This window comes from Emydura macquarii, unplaced genomic scaffold (genome assembly GCF_026122565.2).
Source record: "Emydura macquarii macquarii isolate MOO-44397 ecotype Brisbane River unplaced genomic scaffold, CSIRO-AGI_Emac_v2 contig_2676, whole genome shotgun sequence".
Taxonomy (NCBI): domain Eukaryota; kingdom Metazoa; phylum Chordata; order Testudines; family Chelidae; genus Emydura; species Emydura macquarii.
In genome coordinates this window covers 24,882,359-24,898,396 of record NW_027132813.1, presented here as the reverse complement: position 1 = coordinate 24,898,396, position 16,038 = coordinate 24,882,359, and the positions used below count along the sequence as shown (strand labels likewise).

At 39.5% G+C, this 16,038-nt stretch overlaps 1 protein-coding gene across 1 annotated transcript in view; it reads right to left on the bottom strand.

Annotated features, from left to right (window-relative positions):
• CAMKMT (calmodulin-lysine N-methyltransferase) overlaps positions 1-16,038 on the bottom strand; it is a 335,286-nt gene that overhangs the window by 317,958 nt on the left and 1,290 nt on the right. Inside the window, exon 2 of the mRNA XM_067565423.1 lies at positions 3,603-3,775. Within this exon, the coding sequence (XP_067421524.1) occupies positions 3,603-3,775 (173 nt within the window). The remainder of the gene's footprint in view (positions 1-3,602; positions 3,776-16,038) is intronic.

Here is a 16,038-nt window from a genome sequence, read left to right as displayed (position 1 = left end):
ATGAGTTTGGGGACTCAAGCCACAATCAGGACTGGTAGCTATATATATATATATCTATAGCTGCGTGTAGTGTGTGTGTATGTGTGTATGTGTAGGTTTATTACTTTATTTTCTGTCTAAATGCGGCATACTGCCTTTTCCCCTTGAAAAAGATCTGCTTTTCTCTCCTTCCCTTCTAAAAGGCCTAAGCTACAATTTACCAGAATGTGTATGTGACCCTTCAGTAGATGGAGGCCTAGTGTCCTTCTCACCTCCAGCTTATCAGAACTGTCTCTGGCAAAATGTTTCACATCTCTGTGGAAGATCAGTTAGCTGTGACAACACTCGGTAGGAGCGCAATCAAGTACTCCATTGGAAAGTTAGTGATGCTCTGCTCTCCCAAACTGAGCACCCAATCTTGACTTTGTATTGGGAGGATAATAATTTTTAAAGTTATGAATCAAGCTCCTGTCAGAAGCCTGGAAGATCACTCCATTCTGCATGTGACAAAAAGATTCTGCTGAAGCCACCACTCTCTGAATAGAGTCGTCTCCAAGACTCTGTAATACAGCAACCCCAGCTAGGTCATAGCACATCTGAATACACAATATGATCCATTTTGATAGTCCTTGAACTGATATAGCTTGGCCTTTAGACTTTTTGCCAAAAGCCGCAAACAACCTGATGAACCTTCTGAAGTATTTAGCCCTGTCAAAATAATAGCTGATGTTCCTGACAACCCTTTTAACATACAGGATGTGCAATGGACTTTCCCAGTAAGATCCTAAGGATCCTAGAATCCTTGGAGGAAAATATGTAGATGAAAATCCAAGAGAACTTAATGAAAACTTTAGATGGGGTAACAGCAGTGCATTATTTTAATGAAAAGCAGCATAAAGAGGTTCTGCCATCAAAGCCTGCAACTCTCCTGGCTGATATTATTGCCATGATGAAAAAAAACTTCAATAAAAAGTGGAATAAAGACATCATAAGCCAGCTCTAAAAGTATGTCTGTATTACCAACACATGGGAGAGAACTGGCTGCTATAATAACTCAACCCAGTGGAAAGAGAGAAAGTAGGGAAAGCTTATACACTAATAAATAAATAAATAAATAAATAAATAAATACCATCTAGCTCTTATAGAGCACTTTTTCTCAGTAGATATCAAAGAATCTAAAAATGCTTGTTTTCCATTAGCTTTCCTCCACTTGCTTTATCTTTCTTTCTCCTAATTGTTTCATAGAATGGGAAACTGAAGTACAGAAAAGGGAAGTGACTTGGCCAAGGTCACCTAGCAGGCTGGTGGCAGAGCCAGGAATAGAACCCAAGTTTCCTGAATTCCAGTTCATTGCTCTATCCACTGTCTGATTCAAGTTCAAGTTCCATAATGCTTGGTTCAAAGGATGAGTGCAACCCCCTGCAATGATCAGCTGCTATAAAACAGTCCATGGCCAAGCGGCAGTGCACGCAAGTCTCACAGTGGAGACCTATTAGTTTGTTTACTCTTTTAATAAAAATGCTTTTTCATAGGGAAGGGAGGCAACATCACTTACCAAAGACATTTCAACTAAACTGCACTTTGTTGGAGTTATTTACACTTTGTTCCTGGAAAAATATTCTGGGAGGTAAGAGATTCTCTCCCTCACTTTTTGAAATAACAATATGAGCTATTCAATGCCATCTGGCTCAGTCCAAAGGCAAAACAATTGGATCATCTAAATATTTTTTAGCCCTACGGATAAGTCATCACTGGTAGGCATCATTTATCATTATCCAGAGAAGAATAAAACCTGCCAGGAAATCATCCCAATATTAGGTTCTGGAAGTCCATTTGAAAGCACCCTTCAGCACAAAACAGTGCTTTGGTGATTTTCATTGGCCAAGGTGAGAGACATGCAAAAGATAAAAAAGAAGTAAACTAGAGCTTTACAAAGTTTTCACTTCTAATAAATTAAAGTGTAATTAGCAAAGCAAAGAAATGCATCTGTTTACTGTATAAGATTTTTAAGTTGACTGTGTCCCTTTTGGCTACTATAGTAACTAATAATTTTATTAGTTAAGAAAATACCAGTTACCAAATACAAAATATCATTTGAAGTGATGATACAGAAGAAGCTGCAAGCATAAGCACATGAATATAAAATTTGAGAATCTGGATAGCCTGATGCTTCTCAGACAGTGTTCTATGCTGGCAGAAATGGGACTTGGGTTTGAGAACCATCTTAAAACTCATGTCTGAAACTAGCAAAGTCTAGGAGACGTGAAGTAGTGACAGTCTTACAGAGCTGATGTGGAGAGCAAAGGAAATTGAGTGAAGAAGCGTTAAGAAATGACTCTCTAGTACTCCCTGATGATTCCCTGGAACAGATGGTATGCAGGGTAAATATTGTATTTGTCTTGATTACGAACAGAAATAAAATGCTCTATTCAATGGATAAGACTTATTGAGGCTATATAACATTGCTGAATATAAAAATGGAAAATTAACAAAAATTGGGTATTCTTTTTGGGCTCAAATTTAAGACAGAGTAATTTGGTATTTGGCTTTATACCTAGCTGCTATTTTAAGATGACCAGCATGAATTGTTTTGTAAACTAGCAAATGTCATAGTTAATGAAGATCTCTTGTTTGTGTAGATCTTAGCTCCCAAGAGCAACTTCAATTTAAAGGTCCAAGTCAAACAGAAATGAGTTTTATAATTTCACTGCTCAATTTCAGGCTCTCCAGAATATTCTCCTCTGTGCAGGGAACACAAAATCCTAAACCCTCAGCAGGTCTATTTAGGGCTTTAGAACAAGCATCACTTCAGGGATGCTTAAGTTACTATTTCACTGATGCCTGCTGAGGGGAGTACAGGTGTATAGAAAATCAAACAAGCAGGAGAAAGAAGGATAAAGCAGGAGAGTAGGAGGGGAGAAAAGAAATACAATACATGAAAGAGTTTACTTTGGCAATTCATTACAATATAGGTGAGACTTCTAGAAACTTGCTAACAGCTCCTGTGAGGTTTTTACAGATCCCTCATGTCAGAGCCAGTCTGCTGGCAATTCCATAAAATGTTCAAACCCGCCCTGCAGAAATTGGCATCTTCATTGTATTTTTCTAAAAAGCTTCCAAATTATTATTGAAGAGTTTTCTGAAAATCACATTACTAGAAATAAAACTGAATACAAATTTACTGTTACTACAATAAACCCAACTTTACGAGATTTATTTGTAAATGATGTCCAGTCAAGAAATGTTTTCAGTAAGATTTAAAAGTAAAAAATATAACAAAAATCACTTATCAGCTCTTGTTTACATAATGGAGAACTCAACAACTCAACAAAAAAGCTAATGGGAAAAATCAAACACATTCTTTGATTTACATTCCACTGTGTTCAATCAACCCTATTTTATTGACGCTTTCTAGCTCTGGCAACTCAGTGAGACCCAGTGAAAACTGGAGATGTTGTTTAATACAATGATCCACTAAAATTAAGCTCTGACATGGTTTACCTATAAACTCATCTCTAGATACACACAAATATTGGTAGAATAAATCAGGAGTTTCCGATTTTGATTCCTTTGCAAGAGTTGAAAAGTACTTGATGAATCTAAAAACTGGAATGACAGTTACCTTAAAGAGACACTATTCTCAGGATAAAAGACACTTGTGTATTGAACCCAAGTCCCAGTTTCCTCTTCTGTAATCCTTTTGCAGTCTTCTACCGAAAAGAGATTGAACGATGCAAACCTTCTTACAGACACTTGTCGAAGATGTACATCCTCCAAGTGTTTTTGCTTCAGAACCTTTGAAATTAAGAACAAACCAAGTATTAATGATTTAAGTATATAACTTACAAGAAAATGTCCAACTGGGGGCTCATCCCACTGAAGATGTAAGTCTGGAATCAATAGGAACAGCTAAACAGCAAACAGTATAATCAGTCTTAAAATGCAAACAAAAGCAAGGCAGCATTGCAGTATGGTTCTTCAGCTCTGAAAAAAGACTGTAAAAATGGCAGTGTGCAATGTTGAGTCTATTATATTTCAATATTTCTAATGCAAATTTGACCAGTTTACAAATAAACAAAGATTGCTTTTCTAACTGCCAGTCCAGGAAACTCATCCTGGGATCTGAGAGTCAATTTAGGTTCTTTCCTTTTCCTACATCATTACCCTTGATTAAGCTTTTACAGACCAAATTCTGCCCTCAGTGATTTCTGTGCAATACAGTGCCTTCAAAGGGTTTGCACAGCTATAACTAATTGGCCCTCTAACTGGAACTTAATAAACAAGTTGTTTGATGATGCACAAGGTGGAATAGAAGGAGCAAAAAGGGGAAGAAGAAAAAAGTATTTTAATTTATCGAAGTAAGGGGATATGGCTCTTAATACTTAACAGAACTATTATTTGGGTGTAATCGGGTGCCATTTTTATATGGTGAATTTTCAGACTAGAACTACACAAAGTCAACTGATAACGCACACCTCAATGAAGACAATCTCCTGCAGAAGGCTATATAGTGAAATCCTTGCTCATTGGGCTTGTCTAGAGTAGGAAAAATATGGACCAACAGTTCTCCACTGGTGTACCATAGCTTGTTTTAGCAATGTTGTAAGCAACAGCAAAGACAAGTTGCAGACATTTTTACAATAGCATTGTTTAATGCTGCACTGAGGACAAATGTTGGGAGTGCACTGTCTACACTGCATCTTCTACCACTTTTGCTGAAAAAGGTTGGAAGTAAATCAGCACATTACAGATCTCAGTTTTCCCAGTGCAGATGTGCCTGCTCTAATACATAAAAGGAGTGTGAAGGCTGCCACAAATGAGAGAGTAGAATTAAAAAACAAATTTTATTTTACCAATGTTAATACCCTCATATGAGGTAGCAATGTGTAATACTTAAAGGGAGAAAAAAATCAGAACTGCTTAACAGCTAAAGAAAAGAGACTGATTTTCAGAAAAGTCTAGGTTTTATGGAAAAGCAAAAGCAAACCATTACTAACAGAATGAGAAAACAGTATGAAAACACTGCTCTGTTTTCCATTCTTTAGTCCACAGAGACTTATTTCCTCTAATCATTCTGTAAAGTACATTCTCTAAGTTTAGCTGAACACCCACTTCTCAAAGACATTTTTTAACTGAAAATTGTGTCTTCTCATCAAATTGGAACTAAAATCAAGTGGAGCTCTGAAAATCAAAACCACAATGGAGGACAGATTTTTTAGGAATCTGAAACTAATTAAGAACACGTAGATCACACGGGGAGCACGTTGTATTGTTATATTTCACCCATGTATTTTTCAAAAGACTCAGGGTTTCTTTTCTTAAGTCAACTCCTGGAAGCATCAAAATTGTCTTACGAGTCACCAAGATATACTATTGCTATTGTATAACTGTAGACAAAAACAAAGGTAACAAATCTACCTAGAACTAATTATGAGGACGTTTTGGAAAGGTTGAAAGACAGTCTTCTCTGTTTTCATGATGCCCTCCAAATGAACTTCAAGGCTCACTTATTTACCATTCTAAATGAATGCCCTCCGGGGACTAATCTAAGTAGAAAATGGGAAGTAGTCACTAAGGAAACCGACAAATACAAGAAAGAAAAAAGTTGATCCAGAGCTATAAGCTAAACTATTTGATTACTCCGCTGTGGAAAATAGACAAATGTTTAAAATTTGGCTGGAAACAGTTTAAATAATATGGCTTAAAAAAAAATCTCACTCCCATTGACCCCTGAAAGAAAGATTACATTAATATATCTCATTTATATCACACTAAACAAAATATTATACTAGGTGCATATATATTAAAACATGAACTTCTTAAAAAATAAATCATGAATTTACCCTCATGCAATTATCTGAATTAACAAAAAGTATTTAAGGGACAACTTTAAATAAAAAACCTCTGACTTCTGAGAATATGTACCACTTATTGTATCTAAATAACACTGGAATGACTAACCTGAGATTGGAGAAGGTAATTTTTTTTAGTATGTTTATTTTGTAGATTTGAAAATATTTTGTTTATAGGTAGTTTCATGTTTCCCTGTTTAGTCAGTAAGTCATTTCCCCCTTTTTGTCTGTGAGAGTTTTTCACACAAGAACTAGAGAGAGAAAAACATTTTATAAAACAGAAAATTATTGTAAATCCACAAACGTTGGCAGGGGAATTTAAGGACAGATGCAGTATTTAAAACTAGTTTTAACTTTTTTTTTTTTTTAAACAACTGACTGATTTCAAGTTGATAGTGCCCCCTAACTCCTAAAAGAGACAAAGTGGGTGTGGGAATATCTTTTTGGACCATCTTTAAGCAGAAACTGGTCTAGTAAAAGATATTACCTCACCCACTTTCTCTCTAATATCCTGGGCCCCACCAGGCTATAACACTGCCCTTAACTCCTTAGTCACTTAAAAAGCCCCAGAGAACACATAAATCTTTCAGATCAACAGATTCCTCTCAAGCTGGCTGATGGGGAAAATGAGAATCTCTGTATGAGTACTTCAGCTAACCTCACCTGCCTCAGCTAGAACTAGTTAAAACTTTTCCATTGAAAAATGTAGTTTCATTGAAAAGGAAAGAAGGGGAACAAAGGGAGGAACAAAAATTCAAAAATCTTTTCAAAAAAATTCTTGGAAAATTATGAAAAAGTGAAAAAAAGTTCTATTTTGAGCCCTGAAAAATGGAATCATTGACCTGTTAATTCTTTTCACAAAATCATTTTTCTATTCTTCAAGTCTCTCTACACCCCTCACACAAGATCAGCAGTGGTACCTCAGTTCATCAGGCCCGAAATTATGGGCTTTCTGGGCTTACACACAACTTTGTATTTCACCTTGCAAGAGTTTGGAAGCCACTGCACAGAACACAGGGGAGGCACAAATATTTTCTTGCTAGATTCCCTACTAACCAAGTGAGCCACCATATTCTGCTCTAGTTGAATTTGCTGGAGGTCTTCAGAGGTAGCCCTATAGAATGCATTAAAAAGTAATCCAATCCCGAGGTAACAAAGCTAAGGATAGCTGTGTCTAAAGCTTTGTAGCTAACCAATGACAGACTGTTGGTCAAGTGCAATCTTGGCCACATTTGCTAGGTAATCATCCAGAAACAGGAAAAAGTGATTACAAACGGCAGGCATGCTCCACCAGTCTCGATAACTGAAGCAACCTCGATCTCATCCACAATGAGTTTTCACCCAACTAGCCCTCATCCAAGACCTAAATAGTCACCAGGCCCCCAGTCCAGCAGTGTGCTTAAGCATGTGTGTCTCTTTATGTACATAAGTAGTCTCATTGAAGCCTAGGCCACTTAAGAGCTATGCTGGGTTGAGGCCTTGGAAAGTTGCTCAAACCAACTGGACCAAATCAGATGGAAATATAGAGTTGAGTGCCATTCCCATACTAAAGGAAATGCAATTCATAATGCCTTACTAGACCTGACTGAATAATATTCATCGGCATATTTGAATAATTTTCTTGCATTTTTCTAATACAGTGCCTAATTATTTTTCATCAACCTCTACTCCTCATTAATTCTCCCAACAGCCCCACAGCATGAACGTAAGTGGTGACAGAAATGAGTCCTATTGAACCCAACATAACAGTCCCCAGAGTAGATGAGCAGCTGCCCAAAACTACTCCCTAGGATCTTTTAGAACAAAAATAACTGAGTATTCAAAAGTAACTCCTGTTAGGGTCCCCTGGCTTGGCCATACCACCTCATAATGGATTATATCAAAGGCAGTGGTCAGATATAAAAGAATCAGTGGGACATCCAGTATCTCCATACATCACCAAAAAGAGTCTATCAATAGCATCGAGGAAGTTTCACCCATACCCAGAATTAAACCAAATTCACGTGGCTAAAGAGGCTCCAATATTGCTGGAACTACCTTGCCACAACCTCCCCTTAAAAGAAATATCTAAGATAGTACAACAATTAAAGAGTTTGAAGAGATAATTTACTGGACATGCAAGATATGGGCCAGTAAAGGCTCTGCAGCATCACCCAATCTGGCCACAGAAAATCAGGGCCGCATGCATGATACATTTGAGACCATGCATCATAGCCTGTCACCATACATTAAACAGCATGAACAGGAGAGCGGGATCCCGGTCTCCTGAGAAAAAAGTCCAAACTGAGTCAATGGGACTTAACCTATGCTTTACAAATTATTCTTTCCTGAACAGTCTTCTTCTGTCCTCATAACAAGAAACAAAGGGTCCAGTCAACTGATCTTTTCTCTGTGCATTCTTATCCCCAGCTTCCAGAAGCTATATTTAATCTTTTCTGGCACCCTAAGTTGTCTGCTGATAGGCAACAGCTCTGCAATAAAGAGCAAAACCCACTAGCACAGATTGCAAAAACCACATACACAAAATAACCTCCTGTGCACTATACCACATCAACAAAAGATCCTCCCCATCCACCCAATCCCCACAATAAAACAGAACAAAATTCTAACGTAAGCCTTCATCCCCACTACTAAACCCACATACACACAAACTTTTCCCTCACTAACTTCATTCTCCTCCATCTCTCATTCACATGAAACATTATTCCTCCAACACTCATCCTAATATCACTCAATGATATAGAATTCTCACTTTCATGACGCTAAATAGAGACCATGCTCTTCTCTTAACAAGACTATGTTAGTGAGCCCAAAACCTCATGAGTATTAGTTGAGTATTAGTATCCCTAAATATCCTTTAGCTAGCTACATGGATAAGCAGAGAAAGATCTTAGAGTGGAATAGTGGTCTTGTGGTTAAAAAAAACTGGATGGAGACTCAGGAGATCAGGACTGAGATTCAGAAATCATGCTGACCAACTTCAACAGAAGCTGTTGGGTGCTCAGTGTAAACGATGGGAAGCTGCCTATAATATTGTTGAATATTAAATGTTCCATTTGTCTGATTGTTATCGTGCTGTTTATGGAATAAGTATACTGGGTTAATTCAAGCAGATGCTTATAGCCATATTTGCAGAAAGGGAGACAATGTCCTGCTAACACCTGCCCTGCAAACACCTGAGACAACACAGAAAAACTAACTGTTTTAAAGTCTCTCTCTGACCCCATAGTGCACCACCCATGTTTTGACCAGGCTGAAGAGACATAGGAGAAAACAAAGGATTTGGGCTGAACTATGATACCTAGCCCTTTTGAAAACAATCAGACCATTTATTTAGGTGCCTAATTATGGAGTTAGGAGCCTGACTTTTCAGGATTCTTGTTTTGAAAACCATGTTTTATTTCAATTTACAATATTTTGGATGTATCTGCTGCCAGGCAAGGACCATCAATTCCAAAAAGTCCCACTAAACCACAGTTTCTCCAGTGACCCAAAATTCTCCAGAGCTTCACTTATAAATTCCCTTTCAGCCACATAAAATAAAAGTTGAACTGCAAATTAATGAGGAAATCCTGTAGAGACAAGCTGGGTGAGGTAATATCTTTTAGTGGACCAACTTTCAAGCTTACAACTCTGTGTAGCTTAAAAGCTTGTCTTTCTCACCAACAAAAGTTGGACCTGTAAAAGATATTACCACATCTACCTTATCTCTCTAATATCCTGGGACCAACATGGCTACAACAACACTGCATACAACTGAGGAAATCCTGACAAACTGAAGAGAGAGCATTAGTGATAGCTAGTTCCCAGTTTGAGATTAGTGGGAAACCACAACTTTCTCCCTCATGATCTGTGCTAAGACAATTCAGTACTAAAGAATTGTGTTTTGTTTGGTTAAAAGTCAGTTTTAGACAAACAACAAAAACGAAGATGACTTTCCTTCCCCCCCCCATGTTAACTCAGACCATTCTTTGTAAAATATGGTAAAATTGTTTCTGTCCTTGAGACAGAGATATCATAGTTTCAAATCTATAAATATAAAGGGTTGGCTCTCCAAAGAAACAAGGTAATTCTAAAAGCCCTACTAAGTGTATCCAAGGTTACGTCTACACTTACAGCAGCATGTAGAGTACAGGCACTTGGTGTCACAGTGAAAGGAAAGCTGTGTCCACACTTGTCACTGTGGTGTGTAGCTACTTGTGATGGTGAAAGGCTGTGGCAGTGGAGAAAGACCATATTCTGCAACCACGTGGACTACATATGAACAGCTTCTGGAACTCATTTAAGTTACATCTACACTTATGGTGACACGTAGAGTTCAGATACTGCACTCCCAGATAGCACAGGTATAAACAGCAGTGTACATGTGGGAGGCACTGCTTGAGCATGGAGAGAGACATGTAGAGTAGCCCCTGGGAGTTCACGCACAAAGGATGTTATAATCTACTCTTCTTGCTTAAGATGTGCCTCACTGTCTATACTGCTATTTATATCCATGCTAGCTCGGTGTGCAGTGTCTGTACTGCACATGCCACCATAAATGTAGCTGCACCCGAAGTGAGTGCCAGAAGCTGTTCAAACATAGTCCACACAATTGTAAAAAATGGACTGTTGACCAATCTGGACACCAGCTTCCCCTGAGTTTAGCTGTACTACAGAAGTACCAATATTGGCTACTGACAAGTTCCAAACAAATGATAGCAGGTGATGCAACTAAAGAGAGAGATTCCATTTAAAATCGGAATTACAATTATCATCAATTGTGTTATTATGATAGTGCCTAAGGACCAACCAAAAATGAGGACCTGATGTGTTAGGCACTGTACAAACAAAGAGTGGTAGATGGTCCTGCCCCATCTAAATAGACAAGACAGACACAGGGTCAGGGAAAAGAATATAATACACAAGTCAATTGAACAATGTGGTGACAGGAAACACAAACCACAGAATTAATTTTAAAAAGCATTTTAAAAAGAATTATGAAGAAATACTTTGACAGTGCTATATTTAAGGGAAATATGCACCCATCTCTGTCTCTCTCTGTGATTCATGGATTTATCTGAATATTATTGGTAAAGAGTGCAGTACAGATTTTTACTTCAGATGGACCAGTAAGATTCAATTGATCTTTTTTCACTGTACCATGTAAAACCTATAGAAGACATAATAAAGAACATGACAAAGCAAGGAATCTGCAAAGGAAAAGATCACAGACACATGAGGGTTGAGGAGGACACAAGCCTTCTCCCCGCATACTCAAACACATCACCCCATCACTGCTGCTAAGTTCTCTGAAGTTCTTTATGGGCACATGACACAATTAAAGGGTAGAACAAATAAAAGGAAATACTTCTGTGTATAGTGCACAGCCAGCCTACATAATTTACTACAAAAGGAATTCACAGATTTAATTTTATTACATGTAAGTTTTCCTCTTATGGATCTACTGTTTTGACATAAATAATAATTATAGGAATTTTGTCCAATAAAACTGAATGGAGGCAAAGGACGGTTGGTTCTTTTTTTTTTTTTTTTTTTTGCGGGTGGGGGGAGAGGGGGTTAGAGGAAGGGGTGTTTTTTGAAACAGACTAAAGGCTCCTCCTGCTGGCAGGTTTGTTTACTGAACCAACCAAACCATCCCCATACAAAAGCTTCCAAAGCTGAGGAGGTATAACTAGAACAATTATTATAAACAAACTAAACAAATGCTCGAAATTGTAGTGTGGATGTCATTATTATGACATATTAGCTCCGTTTGGCATTCCCTCTTGTGCTGACTCAAAGGACAACAACAGAGAATCTCATGGTAAACCAAACATATCCATAATACAATATTAGTATATGGGCAGTCTTTCCAGGGCCACCACTCCAAATTAGGAGAAATAAAAATTACACATTAAAAAAAAAATTAAGAACCCAATCCTACTAATCTTATGCAGATGTATAACTTTAGACACCTGAGCAACCACACCGAAGTCAACTGAACTGCTCACATGCGTAAAGTGAAGCACCTTGGATAGGATCCACTAGAGGATTTAGACTCTCTGGCACCTAGTGGAATCCACAAGCCTGAGTTATGCTCCCAGACTCCCTATTTAATAGGAAGCATTAGGCACCTAATCGGATTCAGAAAAGCCAGCATGCTGATCACGGAGCTGCCTAAGATACCCAATGGAAATGCTGCACAGGGGTGTGGTCTAAGCCCCACCCCCTCAAAAAGACTTAGGCACCTAAATCCAGGCCAGAGGGAGGCACTTATCTCCCTATGAGATTCACAGCCTTGAATCCCCTCCTGGAGATAGGTTTTTCAAGAAAAATGGTGGTGGTGATCTCTCTGAATCTCTCCTGTTGGAGCTGTTCTACTGTGTATAAATAATTATATATTCACTGGAGCAGGGAAGCTGGAACATGAATCTCCCTTCTGACTACCCTACCCATGAGGTTATGGAGTCATTCCCTCTCTCTGGCCCAATTAATATTCATCATTTATACACACACACACACACACACACACACACACACAGAGTGGAACAGGTCCAACAGGAGAGATTCAAGGAGACCCTCCCCAGCAAACTCCACAGCCCAGAGGTTAGGGCACTCTCCTGGGAGATGGGAGACCCAAATTCAAATCCCTGCTCTACATAAGGCAATGGGGGAAACTGAACCAAAGGTTATGGGGGAGGAGGGGGATGGGAGTGGCAACCCCTCCATCTCCTCCTCTTCATCCTCTCATGTGGATTTAGGCATGCTCTAAACGCATATACTGGCTTGGGCCCTGAAGGCTAAATAGGCGGGGAATGCCTACTTTGTGAATCCTGCTGGGCTTAAGCATGAGTTAGGTGCCAAGCTGCTGCACAGTGTCAGGACTGAGGCAGCTGTGTGCAAGCCCAGCAACCAACATTTAGAGGAATTTAAAGGCAGAAACTCAGGCACCTAGTGACTTTAGGTTCCTACAGGGCTGAGCAGGGGTTTTATGAATGCCAGCATTGCCTAAATGTTGGACTTAGGCACCCTAAGGGGTTGTTAGGTGTTTAAGCCCTTGTGAATTCCACCTCTGGTGTAAATATTTGCAAGATCAGCACCTTAATATTGCTTTTCTCCTGCACTAGTTCCACTTTTCTGGACAGAAGTTCTGCTGAATTTATGAGAGGAAGCAAACAGCAACCATCATCCACCAACCGCATACTGGTAGGGAAAGCATTCAGATCATTGACAGACAAAGGAAATAAAGGGAGAACTGAGCTTTAAAAAAAAAAAAAAAAAAGACACTTTCATAAATTAGAATTGATGTGAGATTAAAGAAATGCTGGTGAACACTTTTCAGTTACCTTGGGGCTCTAAATAATGTGCATATTTTTAACAGTGAGGGTTAAATGACCACTGGAACAGTTTTAGCAAGGATGTGGTAAATTCTTCACCACTTGAAATCTTTAAATCTAAAGTGGATGTCTTTCCAGAAGATATACTTAGTTAAACCACAAGCTTTTAGGTTCAGTACAGGGATTACTTGGTGAAGTTCTATGACCAGTATTATGAGTCAGACTGCATTATCTCATAACTTCTCCTTCTTGATTTCAAAATCTATTAATTTACTCAAAGGAATTTTGCTTCTCTCTGAATATTAGAAGCTGTTGGTGGCAGCTGTCACTCTTTTTACTGCTGCCCTTGGTGGAGCTGCACCCATGATAGCAGCAGTGGGAAATTTTTAGAAAAAAAGTAGTGTGGACACAATTATGCATGATATAATTCAAATTTTGGTGGAGAGCAGAATGCCAGCATTGCTTCAAAACACCACTTTCCTGTTGTCCACATTGGTGATGCTAAGCCGTTTACCAGTGAAGTGGAAGGCTAGCTCACATTGGCATGACTGTGATCTTGAAGAAGAGGTAGACTACATCAAGTGCAAAAGCCACCTTCCAGGACAGAGAGAGTGGTAGCTCAGTGGTTCAAGCACCTTTGCTGAGAAATGGGAGACCCCTGTTTAAATTCTTCTTCCCCTCTAGCAGAGAAGGGAGAATTGAACCTGGTTCTCCCACACTTAGGTAAGTGCTCTAACCACTGGGCTAAAAGTTATAAGGTGGGCACTACCACCTCCACCACCATTTCCTCCTCTGGCGAGATTTTGAATGGGACCTGATCCTGTAAGTGGCGTCTGAGCACACCTACTAGATCAGGCGCCACATGCAACTTAGAGAGCTGAACAGCTCTCTACCCCTGGTTTGTGAATTGCTCTGGGGCTTAGGCAGGGAGATTGGCATCTCAGTTCTTAGAGTGAGGCAGCAGTGTGCATGCCCAGAAGCAGGAATGTAGGTACTAGGGAACTTTTATTCTGAAAACTTAGGGTCCAAGTGAATTTAGGCACCTATAGGGTTCAGCTGCAGTTCTGTGGATTGCAGTGGAACCAAAACTGGGATTTAGGCCCCTAAGACTGGGGTTTAGGCACCTAAGTACATTTATGGATCCCACCCATACAATCTTTAGTCCCCATGAGCAGTTCATATAAAAGACTTAGCTTCCCCAAAATAAAAAAGGCTGGCCAAAAAGGGGGCAAATGACAGATGCGGCACGGGTCACCTCCATTTGGAGGCACACTGGCTCGCCACCTTTGCACCCTGGGAGCTGGAGTACCAGAAGCTCCCTAGAAGTGGTGGGGCCCCTGCTGCCTGGTCTGTGGCTCCGCCTCTTCCCCTTGGCCTTGCTGCACCTCTTTCCCCTAGGCTCCGCCCACCACTCACTCCTTTCTGCCTCCTTCCCTCTCCTGTCACTCACTCTTAAGGCAAGCAAAAAGTGGGAGGGAATGCAAGGGGAGGGGCAGAAAGGAGCAAGTTGTGGGGAAGAGATGGGAGAGAGGGCGGGAAGAGGCGGAGCAAGGGCAGGGTTTTGTGGGGGAGAAGCCAAGCGGGGGCAAGGCCTGGGGACAGAGCAGGGGTGGGGCCACAGTCTGGGTGCCAGTGAGCTCCCGCCCCACTTCTAGGGAGCTTCCAGCACTCCTGGAAGTAGCCTCCCCCAATGAAACACACACACTGCCATAGGCCCCAATCCTGCAAACACTTATGCATGTGCTTAATTTTAGGCACACAAGTAGTGCTATTGAACACAATGGGACAGCTTGCTTGACTAAAGTTAAGCACATGCATAAGTGTTTGCAGGATTACAGCCTTTATGCTCAATCTTACAAACCTTTACACATAAATAATTTTACTGAGTACATTGTGGCCCCAATCCTACAAACACTTGAGTTTGTCCTTAACATTACCCATGTGAGTAGTCCTATTGAAGTCAGTGGCATTATTCATTCGTGTTAGGCATACATTTAAGCATTTGCAAGACTGAGCTCTATTTGAATAGGGAGATAGAAATTGACTATTCATAAAATGCTGCCAAATGCACAGATTAAACAAAATGAAAGATAATACCAAAAAACCCAACTCTAACTGTCTTTTAGTTATACCGTAGCAATCTTAGGTCCCAGTCCTACAACTGGTTCCTCACATGCTGACCCAAGTGCATAGATTTCAATGGGGCTCCATGCAAGTGCAGGAATCTGTCTGCACAGAGCTAAATGCAGGATTGGTGAGTTAGATGTAACATACAACAACAACACACAAAACATTTTCAAAGAAAAGTGTGATTTTTAAGGTGACACATGTCCCTTTAGCCATAAAGCTCACCTATGTCACATGAGTACTATGAATCTTTGTTAATTATCTTCTCTAAGAGTTCAAAAAGCATGATTCAGGACCCCAAAAATCATGATTTGTTTAAATATCATGAGACTTTTTTAAAAAATCATATATTTTAAGTTGTTTTTATTTGTCTTCTGGGTTTTGAGCCTCTAGGAAACATTTGGATCCTGTTTTCAAACTTCTCTCCACAATCATGAGGACTAAAACCTACTTTAACTAAAAACAAACAAACAAGCTGACATTCTCATCTATTCACATTATTTCTTTCATCAGAGCTTGCAACACTGATTATCTTAATGTATTTTATTGTGAACCTATAGGACAAAAAATGCTTTCCATTCCATCTAACACCTCCTCTTTTCCCCTCCTTCCCCCTACTCCGATCATCTCCTTCCCTCCTCTCCCTATTACTATATGTCTTCTCCTATTTTATTAGTTACCCCCACTCTTACATGGTATGTCTATGCAGTATTGTCTGAACTTGCAGCTTTGACAAGTTGTAAAATTGCACAGTTCCAAT